The sequence below is a fragment of the Leptonychotes weddellii genome, chromosome 9 (genome assembly GCF_054177405.1).
Source record: "Leptonychotes weddellii isolate Sample4059 chromosome 9, ASM5417740v2, whole genome shotgun sequence".
In the NCBI taxonomy this organism is placed as follows: Eukaryota; Metazoa; Chordata; class Mammalia; order Carnivora; family Phocidae; genus Leptonychotes; species Leptonychotes weddellii.
Window position 1 is genome coordinate 103,785,245 of NC_138377.1, and position 18,888 is coordinate 103,804,132.

The 18,888-nt window shown below is 42.1% G+C and overlaps 1 protein-coding gene across 4 annotated transcripts in view; it reads left to right on the plus strand.

Moving 5' to 3' along the window:
* The first annotated feature begins 10,339 nt into the window (after window positions 1-10,339).
* The window catches only part of UBE2Q2 (ubiquitin conjugating enzyme E2 Q2), a 29,966-nt gene continuing 21,417 nt past the window's right edge, over window positions 10,340-18,888 (plus strand). The window contains exon 1 of one of the 4 annotated variants that reach the window (XM_081831456.1): window positions 10,340-10,803. In XM_081831456.1, the coding sequence (XP_081687582.1) occupies window positions 10,618-10,803 (186 nt within the window). In that variant the 5' untranslated portion in view covers window positions 10,340-10,617. Of the gene's footprint in view, window positions 10,804-11,278; window positions 11,435-18,888 lie in introns of those variants that run through there. The other 3 variants (XM_081831457.1, XM_081831454.1, XM_081831455.1) reach the window with 3 other exon arrangements.

An 18,888-nucleotide genomic window follows, 5' to 3' on the forward strand; every position in this document is an offset into this window, starting at 1 on the left:
CTCCCTTTAAAATGCCCAGTCAACTCTGCACAAATAGGAATGGAGCTCAGTATTTTCCCCGGCTGTCAGCAGTTACTTAATAAAATCTGTTTAACTAATGTCGAGCTGTATTTACATTTGACATAACCTTCCCAAATATAGAGAGAGGATTTATTTTTTTTTTAAAGATTTTTATTTATTTATTTGAGAGAGAGAGAGAAACCACATGAGAGGGGGGAGGGTCAGAGGGTGAAGCAGACTCCCTGCCAAGCAGGGAGCCCGATGCGGGACTCGATCCAGGGACTCCAGGATCATGACCTGAGCCGAAGGCAGTCACTTAACCAACTGAGCCACCCAGGCACCCCTAGAGAGAGGATTTAAAGCATAATTGCAATGAATATGGCAAATATCAAAAACAGGGTTTGGTTACTCTTCATTTTTGTAATTACTTGCCTCTTGCCTCTTTCCAGGAAAGATGTAAGGAATCATATTAAATGGTATAATCCAATAAAAGTTATAAAATAAGGCTAAAAAGGAAAAATAAAAAGTCCTAAGAGGGAGGGAGTGTATTGGTTAAGATACAGGCTAAGCTGATATAACAAAGAGACACCAAAATACAATGTTTAAACTAGAAACGTGATTTCTGTCTTATATAATAGGAGATACATTCAAGAGCTGGAAGAGTAGCTCCTGCATCATTAACATGTAGCTTCTATCACTGAGTCCAAGTTGGATGCTCTGATCTTAGCATCCCCTCTAGAGGGAAATGGGGAGTGGGGGTGAGGAAGTAGTAGAGTACCTGTCCCATCCTTTAAGAGTAAGACTTGGAAGTGGCATACATCCTTCCAGGCACACCCTGTTGTCCATAACTAGGTTATTTGGCCACACTTATCTGGGTGGAAAGTTGGAAAGGCAGTCTCTAGTTAGGTGGCCGTGTGTCCAACTAAAGCTCTTATTTTGAAAGAGGGGAATGAATGGGGTTGGGGTGGTAGAACAGCTAATAGTATGTCACAGAAGGAACATGAATATCCAAAAATAAGAAATCTGCCAGCATTTGCAACCCTCTATCATTGGGTGTGTTCTGCTGCACACAATGTAAGCTGGATGTGCCAGAGTGAATGCCTCCAGAAACAGCCCATAACCAATAATGAATGAGGAGCTGGTGAATAAATACACCAGCTTCCTCCCGCATAGTTGGGATAACTTTGAGGCATATTCTATAATGTTCCCAGAGTACCCTGGAGGGGGTGGGGCTACAGTAGCCCACATGGTAGCCTGTTTTCCTTCCATGTCTCATTGCCCCAATTCTCTATTAGCACTTCCTGGGATCCCCTTCAAAATAAATTGCCTGCCCTGGAATCTTTGTCTCAGAGTTTACTTCTGGGAAGAACCTAAGACCAACTCTGGACTTCCTAGAATCTAGAGGGAAACTAAAAAACATAACTGTTATATTTAGAAAGTAAAAACCAAGGACACCTGGGTGGCTCAGTTGGTTGAACGTCTGCCTTCAGCTCAGGTCATGATCTCAGGGTCCTGGGTCCTGGGTCCTGGAATTGAGCCCCGCGTAGTTGGGCTCCCTGCTCAGCAGGGAGCCAGCTTCTCCCTTTCCTCCCCAGTCGTGCTCTCTCTCGCTATTTCTGTCTCTCTCTGTCTTTCTCTCTCTCTCTCTCAAATAAATGAATAAAATCTTTAAAAAGAAAAAAAAAAGAAAGTAGAAAACAAATCAGTCCCTCAATCAAGACAAAATATTTCTCCCTGCTTGGCCCCTCTCTCCCATTCCCCCCCGACCACCACCACCAAAAAAGCACTACTTACCATCCTATTTTCACACTGTCTGGTCTTTTGCCATGTTCATGTTTACACTGCCTTCAGGCCTAAAAGTTCCTTGACACTTTATTCCCTTTAGAGCTAGCAAACTGTCTTGCACAAAGTTGAAACTAAGTGTTTGAATAACAAAACTACGAATCTTGTCAAACACACAAAAAAAAACCCAGACACAGGGGACATGACTGACCACACGTTCCATGGAGAGTGAGCAGGGAAGCCAGAACTGGCTCCCAGATCTCCTGACCACTCTTCTGGTTTTCTTTTCTTTTTTTTTTTTTAAGATTTTATTTTATTTATTTGACAGAGAGAGAGACAGCTAGAGAGGGAACACAAGCAGGGGGAGTGGGAGAGGGAGAAGCAGGCTCCTGGCCGAGCAGGGAGCCCAATGCGGGGCTCAATCCCAGGACCCTGGGATCATGACCTGAGCTGAAGGCAGACGCTTAACGACTGAGCCACTCAGGTGCCCCAGCTCCTCTGGTTTTCTACCACAAACACTCCATCTTCTCCCAGGTTTCCTTTTCCTCATCCCTGTGTGGAGCCCAAGGCTTTCAGCAGGAGAAACATGTTTGTAAATGTTAAAAATATACCTGGGGTCCTGAGTGAGCTGGGGCCTCTTCTCCTTGGTCCTTCAGGTCTTGAAAGACTGTGCTTGTTGCTACTTAATTTTTCATCTTGCAAGATGACACCTAATTGTAACCAAGAAGACAACTATAGATTCCAGGCATTTTGGCGATTCCAAGTTCTAGCATAATTGATTACAGCAAACCCCAAACATAGAATCAGGTCTGTGTTTCCATAAATTCCTCCTGGAAATAGCACCAGCTTGAAGCACTAGTTTTTGGGCAGGGTGAGGTCTCAATTCACCCAGAAGTTACTCTGCAGAGAGGACGAAAGGCTTAACAGAAGACCTGACAATGAGCACTCAAGGCACAAAAAGCCTTCATTCACCTTAGTCTGGGGAGGAAGAATTCATCCAAAGAAGGAAAAAACAAAAGTGTCAGTTGAACTGATTGTGTCAGCTTCTGAGCTGCCTCTGTGCCAGGTGTCTTTTTGTGATCAAAAAAACAACAGCCACATGTTTGCTGACCCTTTAAAATTTCTTTGCCAAATCTTTCTCTGATTTACCTCTCTCTACCTTAAATATCTATAAATCAATTTAAGATTATTTCATTACATAAATAACATGTTCAATGAAAATATTTCAGAGAATATAAATAAGCAGAAAGAAAACTGAAATTGCTTGAAAAGTCATCACCGAGAAATAATCATTGTTAATATTTTGGTGTATCCTTCCATATCTATACACAACTTCATTTCAATGGCTGCATGTTATTCCATTGTTTGGATATACCAAACTTACAGCATATCCAGTTCTAAGACACTTGTCTTTTACTACTTTCTTGTCTTTTACTTTCTTGTCTTTTACTACTATAAAAAGAGGTGGAATAAATATTTTAATGAAATCTTTGTTTTTTATTTCATCAATAAATAGCTCTAAAAGGTAAAGATTCTCATTTAAAAGATAAAACAGTAATAAAAATACTATTGTCACACCTAAAAAATTAAGTAATAATTCCATAGTATAATCAAATATTTAATGTTTAGATTTCTCTGATTGCCTTATCAATGTTTGATGTTTTTAGTTACATTCCCTCAGTTTTGGTAACTAAATCTTGATATACATGCTTAATTAGTTCTTTAGGATAAATGCTGAGATTTGAAATTACTGAGTCAAAAGTATATTATGCCTATATCTAGAAAAATGTTCTCACTCATTAGCCTTAAACATCGCAAAAGAACATTTTGTAAGAATGTGACTGTGGAAGGCATGAGGAGGAAATTTTTCTATTTGAAGCTTTCATATGCTAGTGACAGAGGGGAGATAATACTCAAAGGTTTCTAGTATTGATTATGGTAAATTCCAGCTGATTTCCCTCCTGCCTCCCTTCATTGGTTTCAGTGGGGTCAGGAGGGCTGAAGAGCATCTGCCCCTTCTCAGTAACCCAGGTGTTCTTGCAGAGCCAGCATCTCTCATCCAGGAGTCAAGAATCTACCTAGAACAGGGTCTTCCTAAGAGGAAGGTCTATATTTCAATCCAGTATAGTTTCTGTACCACCCTGCCCTCCCAATTCTAAGTTATTTGCTATTTTATATTTATCTAAATTATTTACATTTATAATTTATATAGAAGCAAGAGAAGAGAAGCTGTTTATATAGAAACAGCTAGACAGACCTGAGTTCAAATTCTTTTTTTTTTTTAAGATTTTATTTATTTATTTGACAGAGAGAGAGAGATAGCGAGAGCAGGAACACAAGCAGGGGGAGTGGGAGAGGGAGAAGCAAGCCTCCCGGGGGGAAGAGGGAGCCCGATGCGGGGCTCGATCCCAGGACTCCGGGGTCATGACCTGAGCCGAAGGCAGACGCTTAACGCCTGAGCCACCCAGGCACCCCCTGAGTTCAAATTCAGACCTTGTCAGGTATTGGCTGCATGAGCTTGGGCAAATTATTTCCCTTTTCTGAAAGTCAGTTATTTGGGTGGTATAATGATAGTTTCCTAAGATTGCTACAGTGATGAAGTTACTTGGCACACAGTAGGTGCTCAATAGATATTTGTCGAGTGAGTGAATATTTGCTTACGAGAGTCTTATTATTTTTTTTTTGAGCTAGAAGAAATCTAAGTGTACATCCTTTTTATTTTAGAAATGTAAAAACTAAGTTAAGAGAAAATATGAAATTTGGCCTTTCAGGTATTCATTCAACAAACATTTATTAAGCTCTAAATCCATGTCAAGCAATGAAGATCTAATACTTAGTAACAGATGGTCACTGTTCTCAAGGAGTAGGGATGAAATGTTTTTAAAAGTGCTATACTGAGCTATATGTGTTGTTATAGTTATCTAGCACTGTGATGTCCAATATGGTAGCCATTAGCCACATGTGGCTATTTAAGTTTAAGTTAGTTACAATGAAATAAAATTAAAATCTGGTTCCTCAGTCACATTAACCACTTTTCAAGTGCTCAGTGGCCACACATGGCTAGTGGCTACTCTATTGGACAGCACAAGTATAGAACCTTTCCATCACTGCAGGAAGTTCTACTAGACAGTGCTACTTTAGATCTTCTCCCCAGAATAATATTCATATACATATATATTTCAAATTCATACAATTTCAATGTATTTGCAACTTGGTCTGGAAGCCCCTTACTATACAGGCAAGAGGGAAATGATGGGTGTTGGTAATGAAGTTAAAATCAAAGGTAGTTTTAATATAAGCCAGGGTCCAAACTTGTGAAAATTTTAGCATAGAACAGTTTCTCACTCAGTTGGCTGCTGCAGAATAATGAGTCACTTGTTCATTTCAACAGGGATGGACTCCATATCCTGTGCCTTGTGGGGAGCTCTGTGGTTGTCTCGGCATATGTGGCCACATGCTGATGTGTGCACACTTCAGACAGGAGAGGTCTTCATAGCTTCCCTGAGATTTCAGTGAAACTAGATCACTTCTCTCATTTACTTGCAGTCTCTTTAACTGAAAACATTACATGGATCTCACTTCTAGTAGGCTATGTCCACTTAGTGATCACTTTTTGGGTAGTTTCTATGTCCCAGGGATTGCACTATGTATTACAGATAAGAAGATAATTAGACGAGTTTATAATCTAGCAGAGGAGACAAAGATGAAACCAGCTAGTCATAGCCAAGGTGAAACCAAAAAAGTAGGTACTGGGAAATTAGAGAAAAAGATTAAATTTAATTTAGGGGACTAAAATGTTGATAAAAGCGATGGCATTTGAGAGCAGCCCTACAGGATATGTTGGGATAGAATAGCATGAAATATGCTATCACTGAAAATTATTCCACATTGAAGTCCTTGAAATTAAAAATTCTTCCATACAAGTTGTGATTTCTCCCACTACTTCTTTCATACTGAACCTGCTCTGTCTTTCTGGAGACTTCCATTCTTACCCCATCTTATTCTCATGGCCCTTCATGCACATCCAGGTGGGATTCCTCAGTCAGAGTTCTCAAACAATTTTTGTCAGCACTCTCTTGTCCTCAGGCTTCTGTATTTCTGTCTTGCCCATCTCCAACCTTGCCTTGCTGATATCAAGGTCATTCAGTTTGAGGTCTCTCAACAACCTTCCATTCCAACTCAACATTTCTTGGTCTTCCCCTCATTCTCCCCATGAGTAACTCCACGTCCTGTCCTTTCCGTCCCCTTCCAGGACCTAGTTCTATGTCTTATCTCCCCACTTGTATCTTCAGTTTTCATTGCCTGTAAATGACTCTTTTTAGGGGCAGATCCAGGTTTTGTAGAGCCTGAAGCTTATTCAATCTCTGGAGCCCTCTTCAAGAAAAAGAACACAAAATTACAAACACCAACTTAGGAACAAAAGTTAATATTTACAATTGACCCTTGAACAATGTGGTGTTAGCGGTCCTGATCCTCCACACAAAAATCTGCATTAACTTTTGACTCCCCAACTTAACTACTAATAGCTTACCAGAAGCCTTACTGATAACATGAACAATTAACAGATATTTTATATGTCATATGTATTATATACTGTAGTGTTAGAATAAAGTAAGACAGAAAAAAGAAAATGTTACCAAGAAAATCATAAGGAAAATACATTTACAATGCTGTACTGTATTTATCAGAAAAAAATCTGCATATAAATGGACCTGCACAGTTTAAAGCCGTGTTGTTCAAGAGTGAACTTTATTTAGAAGAGGCCTGTGCAAGTGTAAGGGGCCCTGAAGGTTAAGCTTCACAATAAATCTACCTCTGTCTGCACTATAATAAAAACAAAACAAAACAAAACCCTAAAGCTTCCCTTCTCTTTTTCTCATCACTCTGAAACCTTTCCTAGTAGTAGTCTACATACAGTGTCTGTGCTCCTATTCCGTGTCCATTCTATCGCAATGGTTTTCTCTAAAACACCATTGACCTCCTAATCCCTAAGGCCCATAGATTTTTCTTGGTCATGATCTTTCTTGGCCTTTCCACAGATAATCTGACACACAGGTCATCCTCTGACTTTTCCAATGATTCCTTTACCACTAAATTAGCAATGGTGAGCCTTACTCAATGGCCTGAGTTGTCTTCCTTCCCCTGTGACTCAATGGTCATACTCATACCTATGGCTTCTACTATCATTCTGTGTGGCCGATCTGCCATTATATCCCTTGCACTGACTTCCCTTATAAACTCAAGGCCTATAATACAAATTCTCTACCTGAGGTCCCACCATCACCTCAAATTCATCTTTTTTCTGGCTGTATCAATAGCATCACTCCGTCCCAGCCACCTGCTCAAGAAATGTGAAAATTACTTTAAATAAAACACCTCTCTCCCTCCCTTCCTCCATCAACTCTAACATCTATCAGTTCTACCTCAGAAATATCCCTAGCATCAGTGTAGTCCTTTCTAGTCCCACTGCCACATTTCCTACTTAAGTGTTTCTATATTACTTGGACCAATCCAAAAGACTCTAATGTTTGGAGCTGAAGAAACTCAGAGCTGGATGTGACTTGCCCTATTGAATTAATGGCAGGTCAGATCTAGAATCTGGGTTTCCTGCTTCTTCTTGGTGGCTACTTCACAGTTCTAAGCCCACTGAAATCTATTTTGTATACACTAATGCCAGGTTAATCTTAAAAGTGATGACTCACCAAATGAAAGTGTGGTCCCTAGCATGGTATTTCAGGGCCCTGAAATCAGGTATCAGATAATATCTCAACTTTATCTTCTTCTTGCAGTGTATTGTATAATCAAGTGGGCTCTTGGATGTTCTCTGAACATGACCATACTTTTATGCAGGCAATTTCTGGAATTAATTTCTTCCCTGCTATGTAGTAAGTAGGTCAGTAGTTTGAACTTATTATCAATTATGGTCTGATGTTGTCTTTGTGTGTTTGTAGTAAACATTGTGGTTGTCTCAACATCCATCCCATCCCAGATGATTGAAAGTCCAATGAATGAACCTATCCATTTACCATGATTGGTTTGGGGATGGACATGTGATACATTTCTGGCCAATGACACAGAAGGGAAGTCAGTTGGGCAGAATCTTGGGAAAGTCCCCATGTCTTAGGAGACATTGAAGAAATAGTCCTTTCTGACTCTGGATATTGTCATGGCTGAATATGACCCACAAGAACAGCTATGGCCACCTTGCTCTCAGCCTGACAAAGAAGATGGAGAGAATCTGAGCTTTTGATATTATTGAAGATCTAATCAACCAATCCTGGAGGCTGCCCTGACTCTGAACTTCCTATTATGTGAAGTAATACATTTCCTTATTGTCCAAGCCACTTTAAGTCACAGTTTTCTGTTATCTGCAGCCTAAATCATCAGGAAACAATGTTTTGTTTCCAATGCTAGACATTAAGCTTCTTGAATTCAGTTTCTATTTCTGCCTAGCCCTCTTATGGCTTGGCACACAGCAGATGCTCAAAAAATGATTGTGAGGGGTGTCTGGGTGGCCCAGTCAGTTAAGCGTCTGCCTTTGGCTCAGGTCATGATCCCAGGGTCCTGGGATGGAGCTCCACATTGGGCTCTCCACTCAGCAGCGGGGAGCCTCCTTCTCTCTCTCCCTCTGCCTGCCGCTCCCCCTGCTTGTGCATTCTTTCTCCCTCTCTCTGTCAAATAAATAAAATCTTTTTTAAAAGTACTTTAAAAAAATGATTGTGAAATTGATATTTATATATTTATTTCTGATACAACTAGTAAAAGCATTTGCAATTTATAAAGCTCTTTAATTTACTCATACCAATTTAGAGATAACAAAATAAGGCTTAGATAGATTAAATAACGTGTACAGGGCATTTTATTTCTCAAAGTCATATAAGTTCTGAACAGGTTGTTCCCCTTTGTCTGAAATCCTCATCCATGACTACCATGCCTATTAGGGTCCCAAGAGTACTGGAGACTGATGGAAAAAGCAAGCAGCAAGCCATTCCAGTGTTTAACCCAGCAATAATGCCAATACAGTATCCTAGTTATTTCTGACCTAGAGCTCAGAACTGGAACCCGTTCTCTCAGTCCCAATTCATAACACTATCTCTAGTGCCAGGACCATGAATCCCCATGAATACAACACTTTATACGCAGAGGCATTTTCCCAGGAAAATGGATCACAGCTTTCATTAAATTCTCAAGAGGGTCTGTAACTCCCTGAAAGGTTAAGAAGCACTATAACATGTATCTCAGAAGTAAATGAAAAAAATGTTTAAAATATTCCTCATTCAGTGAACCTAATATCTCCCCCTGTTGCTCTGTATTATGTCATCTAAGGGACCAGTAGACCAGGAATCACTTGCAGATCATGAAGCAGGAGACATTTAGGCAGAGAGGGTTCAATACCTCCAGTCAAGACCAGTGTAAAAGGAAAATGCAGAGCCCCTTGTTGAAAAGTTATTAAGGACTTCAAAAGGGCTACAGCAGAACATTAAACCAAACATAAGGTCCTTTTAAGCTAGCAGCCCTGTGCAACTACAGAGGTCGCACACCCATGAAACGGATATTGCTTCTAGTAGATATTACTAAACATACTATTGCCTGCCCAGTTATGCTATAGTCCTTTGGACTGCCATGCAGTCCTTTATCCATCTAGAATGTGCCACAGATTGTATTAAGAGCTGGGCATTCCTGATAGGAGCATTCATTCAATAACACTGGGTGTCCACAAAAGGCCTTGTTCTAGATCCTGGGGATAGAACTCTGAATAAGACATTCGTGTTGGGCAGAGACAATGAACAAATAAAAATATCAGGCAGTGATAGGTGCTGAGTAAAAAAATTAACATAGGGTTATGTGATATAGGGTGACTGGTTGGCTAGTTTAGATTGGGTGGTCTGGGAGGCCCTCTCTGAGAGGACATTTGAGCTAAGACTTTACTGAAAATAGGCCAGTCCTGCCTCCATGGGAGGTGAAGGGAATTTCCTTAAGCTTGGCAAACAGGACAAAAATCTCAAGGCAGGAAAGGAAGAGAGGGAAAGGGGGCTGGCAGGAACCCAGGCTAGTTAAGTGGTGGCTATGGGGTTAGAGTAGCGAGGATGAAAGTAGGTGTGCCATTGCGTCCAAAGCGCAGCCAGCAGCCCGCCGCCCACCTCCCACTAGGGCGCCGCCTGGGTCAGGTGAGTGGGTGGCTCTGGCAGAGCCTAGCGGAGGAGCCGCCCCCAGGGGCCGGCGCGCGTCCGCAGCCGCGCCGACGTGGCCGGCGCTATAGGCCGCGCACGTGGCCGGCCCCTCGGCTTGGAGGCGGAGGCGCGCAGGGGGTTTCCTAATCCTCCAGGTGATCAGGCCCCGAGGAGCCAGCCGGCCCCGAGGAGCCAGCCGGCCCCGAGCCTCGCGTCCGAGGGCAAGAGGAGCGAAGGAGATGGACCCGGCAGTAGAGGGCTGGGTCAAGGCGAGGAGGGGGCGGCCAGGCGAGCCCGCGCGCAGGCCGCGTGCACGCGCCGGAACCGGGGCGCGCGGGGCGCGCCGGGGCGGGGAGGGGGTGGGGGCGGGGTGGGGGCAGCTCTTTCCCAGGCGGTAGCGGGGGCGGTGTCGCTGTTGCCCTTTTAAGCCGCGGGGCCGCGGTCTCCTGCCGGCGGAGTCAGTTACAAAGAGAGCAGCCGCCCGCCGAGGCCTCGGTGCCCCTAGCCATTTTTCAGCCGCGATCCGACGTGGGCCTCGGCGGCGGGGAGAGGCGGAGCCGCGAGAGTGCGGCCCCAGGCCGGCCCTGTGGGGCGGTAGCGGCCGTGACGGCGGCTCTGGGCCCGGCTCCCCTTTCGCACCCCTCCTGCCGGAGATGAGGGGAAGATGTCCGTGTCAGGGCTCAAGGCCGAGTTGAAGTTCCTGGCGTCCATCTTCGACAAGAACCACGAGCGATTCCGCATCGTCAGCTGGAAGCTGGACGAGCTGCATTGCCAGTTCCTGCTGCCGCCTCCGTCACCGCCGGGCAGCCCGCACTCGCCGCCGCCGCTCACACTCCACTGCAACATCACGGTGAGGCGCCTGGCCTCAGCCCCTCGGAGCCCGGCGAGGGCGAAAGGGGCGCTCCGAGTCCCCGGACAAAAGGGAATCGATCTGGTAGAGGCCCCTTGGTTCCCGGGGCCCCGGGCGGGGCGGATCCGCCCCTTTCCCCGGCAAGGGGCCCAGCCCAGGCCCAGCCTTGCAAGAGCGAGGCTTGGGTGGGAGGGGGCAGGCGGCGCATTTCTCCGCTTTTTCCCCGGGGCTGGGTTTGGGGCTGGCCCCTCTCAGCCGCCTTCTCCGCGCCTCGGGGTGGGAGAACGCGGCGGCCCTTGCCCTCGCCGGGTCGCCATGGCTGTTCATAGCCGGCCTGCCCCCGGGGCCGCGGCGACACAAATCGACTTTGGCTGTTGGAGCCCCGGCAGGGAAGGGGGAAGGCCCTCAAGTTTTAACGCCTTACTCTTCAGTCAGGTTTCCCTCGTCTTGCTTATTCAGCCGGTTATTTTTAAGTTTTTGTTTAAGGAAAAACTGATACTGAAAACTGATGCATTTGCTGGGGGAAAAGTTCAGAATGCAGCCTCTGGTACTGTTTGAATTATCCCCTCCCTGCTGGCCTTGCTCCGCGCGTACGTGTTTCCGAAAGGCTCTTTGTACCTGGATTCGGCAGGTGGTGGTATCGGTGTTTGCTTACGTAGCCCCTCTTGTGTGTAAGCCTTTAAAATTATCTGCAGCCCAAAGGAGATATTTGCCCAGGTCTTCTTCCCAGAAAGATTATTTTATGTCACAAAGCCAAAAAGGCAGTTTAAAGCTCACTCTTTGGTTTAAATTGGAAGCTCGTTAGAAATCCGGGGCTTGGTAAAGTGACCCAAGTGTTTAATAAGTTTTTTCGTGAATGTGTATGATGAAACCGTTCATGGTGAAAGTGATTTAGGGTATTGTTCCAAACTGCAGAATGAACTTCTTGTAGCAGGAGTCAAGGTGGTAGTTTTATGTTCATTCGAACCATGTCTGGTGTCTTTGAATCCTTTTGGTTAAGTCAGTGGGCTACTCGGGTGCCTAAAGTGTTCTGGTCTGGTACTCGAGAGTTTGGAAAGGGCTTGGAGTTACGATAATTGACATTAAAATAATTTCCAGAAAATCTGGGGGAGCAGGTGTGTATTGGGGGGGAAATACAAGTGCTGTACTGAGGAGAGAAGTCATTTATTGAGCATCTAAGTGTTCTGTTCTAGGCACTGGTTTTGCAAAACTGGGCAGAGCAGTCCCTGCTTTCAGAACTAAATCTTCTTGGGGGAAGAGTTTTATATAACCAAGTGTTACTAAGTTCTATGGTGTCATTATGAAAGCCAAAGAGAGCAATTAATTTTGAGTTTGGTGGTTGGGTGGTGCTTCAGAGAAGGCTTTGGTGAGAGGCTGACGTTGGAGTTGGGCTTTCACAGGTAAGTAGAATCTTGGGAGTGGAAGCACATTTCAGGCAGAGGAAACTATCCAGAAAAGACACCAGTGCTTGAGAAAATGCTTTGCTTAGGAGTAGACAAATTATGAGGATATAGGCTGGTAAAGGAGAAGATATTCCAAGAATGGGAAACAGGAAGTGGTAGTGAGCATGAAGGAGACTGGCCTGTATGGTGATTGTTCTGGTAGAAATTGGGGTATGGCCCGGAAAAGGTAGGGGTAGTTTGCATGATAGAATACGGAACTTGCAGGCTGTGGGGAGCTACTAAATTACTGAGGTAAGTTGGAAAAATGTGTTTGCTATCTAGCACTAGGGGTAGTTCTCTACAGTGTGTGGTATTAGGAAACGTGTGTGTATGGTTTTGGTTATCTCAGGTGCTGTAGGGTAGTGTTGCTGCTGTGCTGGCAGTCTGCCACAACAAAGAATTATCCCGCTTCAAATGCCAGCACAGTCCCCACCGAGAACCATAGAAGAGGCTGATAGGAGTCAGCTGCACACAGAATACTGCGTGAAGACCTGGATTAGGAAATGGAGCAAGGAGTGAATTAGAGACACCCAGTGAAAGGAGGATTTGGTAGAGACTTGTATAATGGTATTATAGTAGAAACTACTCAAAATTATGACAGGTATTATCAGAAGATAATTATCATGGTGGATACTCAGTGTATATGAATGTGTATTAATTTTTTATGGGAAAATATCAAACATATACAAAAGGTGAGTAGTGTGGAGAACTTCCGTGTATTCAGCCTCAACAGTGATAAATTTTTGGCCAATCTTACTTCATCTGTACCCCACCTCAGATTATTTTGAAGCAGGTTCCTGACCTGTCACTTCATCTGTAAATATTTCAGTGAGTATCTCTAAAAGACTCTTTAAGCCTAGGTAGGTGTTTTGATAAAATCTACATGGCTTGCTTGTGCTGGTACCATTTTCTTAGAAGGGAAAGAGCAAAGAAAAAACTGTTGGATTTCCTGTCTATTGTGTTTGTGAATTGCTAGTCTCTAAAAGGTTATAGCTCTTAAAAAAAAATGAGTTTAATCTGTTCTTTAATTTTTCCTCTTACTTCCTTATTCCCAAATATTTGTTGAGCTCTTCTACATGCCAGGCCCTGTCTTTTCCATTGCTCACCAAGAAGCATACTTACACAGTTTAAGTTTTGAGTAAACGGCACCTCACAAATTGTTTCCTTACACTCATGCGTGCCAGTTTCTGAATAATCTTCTAAAGATACTCTGCCCCTTTTTCTTTCAGGCTTCTGAATCTGTTTTTCCCATGTGGAATGTGCCCCTTACCCCACCCCCGTCTGTCCTTCCACGTTTGACCATCCCTCAAGGCTCTTCTAGGAAGTCGTATTCAGTTCCTGCTGGTATTTATTTCCCCTTCCTCCCTTCTGTAATCTTTACTATTTACTGCTTTGGTTATGTGTCCTTATGTCCTATTACAATAGTTTTAGATTTTTTTTTTGTAAGTTTTTTTTTATGATGGCAGGGGAGAATAGTCTCTAATCATGCTTTTCATCTTCCATTCAGTAAATGCTCAGTAAATACTTGTTCTATTTTAGTTCTATTTTAGTTATATTCTGTATGAACAAAAATCTTAACTGTTGTGTAAGTTAACTGCCAAGAGTTTGTCAAAAGTGCAGAGATAACATCAATATATATTTTAAATATTTAAATACTTAACAGGTCACTGGATGGGAAATCTGTAATTTGATTTCATATGAAAGACTATCTTAAGAAGGAGAAAACAGAACTTACATAGATGTTTTACTGTTTAGGCCAAGGGAATTGAGCTAAATCTTTTTCGGTTATATAAATTTGTCCTAATCTTAAATATGAAGGGAAAGAATGCTATTTTCAACCTCAGGGAGTCTTTTTTATTACTTGTTTTGTGTGAACTCATGATATGAGGGAGTGTCATGCAAACAGATCTAATTGCCAGTTAGTGCTAACATTCAGTTGTTAACGCTCACACCTAAAAGCAAAGCAGCTTGTTTTAGTAACCTGTGTGGCCTTATTGGGAGCTAGTATATGGCATTCTTTTAGTCCTTTTGAAATATTTAATATAACTTGGCAACTTCATTTCTCCTTATATGGACTTCTTGACATCTGGTAACTCTTGGTAGGCAATCAGTATTTCAGAGTGAAAAATTCCTCCCCCCCCATGTAAATTAGCTGGTAAACAAATAAAACTTTATGCTGATTTTATTGTTTGTGTGGCATAAACCATTACTCTTCTTGCATGAGTGGCTATTTACTAGACTACTTGTGGTAGCACATTTTTAATTTTGCTAATTAAATTTCTCTTGGTCATATCCACAGTCCCCTTTCCCCTCCCCACCTCACCACCAACAGCAAGGCACTGAAATAACAAATGTTAGAGCTCTGAGAGAAAAAGGTTTAGTCTATACTTAGTAGTTGGGACTTTAAGCAAATCACTTTTTCTACTGTTTTTCTGTAAAGTAGACAGTACTTTTTGTCCTGCATGAAAGCTTATAAAGAAAAGCTCTTTAACAATAACAATGTTCTCTACAAATATGAAATTGATGGGGTCATTTGTGGCTGAATAACATTTTATTTTGAAAATGGTTTCTGACAGCTTTTCATGGGAAATAAATCAATGCTGTTAATTTCTTAATTTTTCATGTTTCTAGTCTTTACACTGATTAAAAAGTAGCCCCACCAAGGTTATACAAAGAAAATCATGAACCAACTTGGTTAAAGAGCCCAAGACCTTGGGGCGCCTGGGTGGCTCAGTCAGTTAAGCATCTGCCTTCGGCTCAGGTCATGATCCCAGGGTCCTGGGATAGAGTCCTGCATCGGGCTCCCTACTCAGTGGGGAGTCTGCTTCTCCCTCTCCTTCTGCCTGCCGTTCTCTCTCTGTCAAATAAATAAACAAAATCTTAAAAAAAAAAAAAAAAAGACCCCGAGACCTTTTCTTTGGTCTGCCTTCCTGGGACGGATTACCTTTCCAAATTGAACACCTGGAGAATCATTTGGAAATAGCAGAACTGTCATGTTAAGCACCTAAGCGGTACTTTAAGCCTGGAGGAATCATTGTTTTCATTCATCTGACCAATTTATAATACAGAGTCAACTTCCTAGTCATTATCTATCTATCCTCCTCTACCCCATTTTTATGCCCGTCCTTGAAAGAACAGGTACATGAAGAAGAAACTTAGGTTTCCATTTTATGAATGGTGTATGCCTTAGTAACCCGATTTTTTTGTTGTTGTTGTTAAACTTCTTTAGACCTGGAAAAGATTAGATAAATGTCAGCTAGTTGAGGGGTGGGGAATTGAATTGAAACAGTCACTGCCAAATGTAAAGCATTACTGGAGAGCCAGAGTAATGAAGCAGAGTCCCCTTTGCCAAGGCCATTGTAACAGTGTTCTGTGTTCTCTTCTAAAAGATTATTCTGAAAGACGCAGTAGACTCAGAATCAAGGAAACTGTCTGTTTCTGCAGATCAGGTGGTTTGAATCTTCAGCACCTTTATTTTCTCTGCCTCAGTTTAATTAGAATGATGTTTTGATTTTTCATTCTGCCTTTGTGGGCTCTGATAATATTACTTAGTTGTTTCCTTGCAAAATGATTAGCAGGGAGCACTCTCTTTTGGTAGCTTTTTTTCCTCCCAATGTCAGAGCATTCAGGGGTGCCTGGGTGGCTCAGCTAGTTAAGCCTCTGCACTCAGCGGGGAGTCTGCTTGAAGATTCTCTCCCTCGCTCCTCCCCCATCTCACGCCTGGGTGTGCGCCCGCTCTCTAAAAACAAGTAAGTCTTTTAAAAAAATAAATGTCAGAGCATTTAGACTTTTCTTAGAGTACTATATGGTGATTCTGTTGGTTTCATTCTCCACCCCACATTTACTGAACAACAAAGTGTGAAAGTAATGTGTCCCATAAGTGGCCTCTGGAAGAATTACAACTGTTAGACTTCTGAACCTTCAACAGAAAGTTATATGCATCCGTGTTCAAAAAGTGATGAAGTCCTTGGAGATGGCCATGGTCTATTATTTGGAAAGATAGTAGAGACTGAGCATCCTGGCAGGCAGTTTTGCTGGCTGGTGCTTGATACAGAGCCACACATTGGTGTCTTACTGGATTTGTGTAGAAAATAGATGCAGAAAGTTATTTCTTTCTTTTTTTTTAAAGATTTTATTTATTCATTTATTTGAGAGAGTGAGAGAGAGAGCACATGAGAGGGGGGAAGGTCAGAGGGAGAAGCAGATTCCCTGCCGAGCAGGGAGCCCGATGCGGGACTCCATCCCAGGACTCCAGGATCATGACCTGAGCCGAAGGCAGTCGCTTAACCACCTGAGCCACCCAGGCGCCCCCAGAAAGTTATTTCTGAATAAGACTGCTGGTTTCTGTGTTGTGTTTTGTTTTGTTTTTTTTTCTATTTTAAATAATGCTGTGGACATTAATAGCTAGAGCTAAATCATTATGCATATAGGTAATGTCCTTTGAAACTTTCCTGGAAGTGATGGCTTCCCATTCTTATTGATGAATTGGTTTCTGGAGCTTTAACAAATTATATTGGATAGGAACTTTTTTTTTTCTTCCAGGTAGAAGCTTTTATTTAACAGATTGGTAAAAATGTTAGCAAGTGTGCAGTGAAAGGGGTGTTCTCACAGTCATGGCAGAAAATACAAATATCTATGACCCTTGAGAAATTGGTTTACATAAACCCTCTCTGTTTTAGCAAGATATAAATATTGACTATCCCAGGCTGACTGGTCCTTATGACTCCAGAGCTCCCAGAAGAATTTTAGTCCTGGAGAAGACCTAGATTTGTCTGGCTTAGCCCATCTTACAGCTAACTACTGGGAGTGGAATGGGCTCATAGAGACCTGTGACCAAGTTTTGGGTCAAGGGAGAGAGATGGAAAGATGGGAAGGAATTAGGGAAACTAGCTCCAGTGGAACCACGTAGGTTAATATAGAATGGTGAAGGGATGTTTCTTCCAAGGAAAACATTCTGGGCTGGGCTGCAGGAGGTGTGGAGAAGGCCGCTGTTCTAAAACTTTTTGGAGTCAAAACTTTTATACTGTTTAAAAGTGAGGGGTGTGTGGGTGACAGTCAGTTAAGCATCTGATTCTTGGTTTCGGCTCAGGCCCTGATCTCAGTGTGGTGAGATTGAGTCCCACATGGGGCCCACATGCTTAAAACTGACTCTTTCCCCCTGCCCCTTACACCCTCTAAAATAAAATAAATTTAAAAAAACAAAAAAAGTGTACTGAGGGCCCAAGGAGCTTTTATGTAGGTTACCTATCAATATTTATCATTAGAAATTAAAGCAAATATTTAAAATATTCATTGAAGTAAACCTTTTAATAAAATATTATGGGAAATGGCCATATTTTGTAAACTAAAACATTTTAGTGAGAATAGTGGCATAATTTTACATTTCTTTAAATCTCTTTGATATCTGGTCTGTCATTTGTTTCTGCATTCAGTCTGTAAGGGGATTTGTTTTGGTTGAAATAATATGAAGAAAATTCAGTCTCACAAATATTTGGCTGGGAAAAGTAGGAATATTTTAATAGCCATTTAGATAATTGTAGATATTCTTTTTGGATATTTCACCAAAATGTGGTCTTTCTTATAAAGATTTTATTTGACAGAGAGAGACACAGTGAGAGAGGGAACACAAGCAGGGGTAGTGGAGAGGGAGAATCAGGTTTCCTGCTGAACAGAGAGCCCGATGCGGGGCTCATCCCAGGACCCTGGGATCATGACCTGAGCTGAAGGCAGACCTTAATGACTGAGCCACCCAGGCACCCCAGACTTGATCTTTCTTGAACTGTGAATGGATCTTCTGTCCTTGCGTGATTTATAACATCATGTATTCATCACTTGGAAAATATGGTTCACTGAAATCTAAATGTTGAAATGTTTCATTATATAGTATGAAGACATTATATTAAGATCACCAGCAACCTCATCAGAATATTCTTAGCTCTTAAGCTCATAGCAGTGGATACAGATTTTCCAAAATTCTAATTTTTGCTTGAAAGCTTGAATTTTATCATTGGCAATAAATACTGTCCTTTGTTTTCCTTGAAATGACATACTCTATTCATTTTTGAGAAAATGTCAGAAACCTGAGTTGAAATAACCATTGTCTGTCAGTCATCCTTTCGGGTAAAATTGGTGTTCCTTTAAAGTGGTTAGTTCACTTCACAACTCAGTCACACAAATGCTTTTTCTCAAGTATTCTGTAAGAGTTCTCATGTGTGCATTCCATTTCATCAGTTGCAATATTAAAAAGACCTATATAAGGATTGAGATTTTGTAAAAGAACTTTTACTACTTATTCACAGATATTCTTAAGTAAAACCTCTTTTTTTCTTTGTCTTTTAAACATCTTAAATGCATAGTGGTGAAGAATACCATGACTCCAAGTGTAGTTTGGTGTCACTGCCTTTATTTGTGCTAAGGTTCCAGCAGTTTTACCTAGGGGCTTGAGGGCCCCACTTTGAAAATTATTGACGTAGTTGCTTAGACCTATAAATCCTATCTTCTCATGTACAGGATTAGAAGAGCATGGCATAAGCAGGAACTGATCTCAGTAATTTTTGTTGTTGTTACAGTGCTCATAATATGGTTTTAAGGGGTTTTAGTCCAGAGCAACAATTCATATATTTTATTTTGCTTATGTAGAATT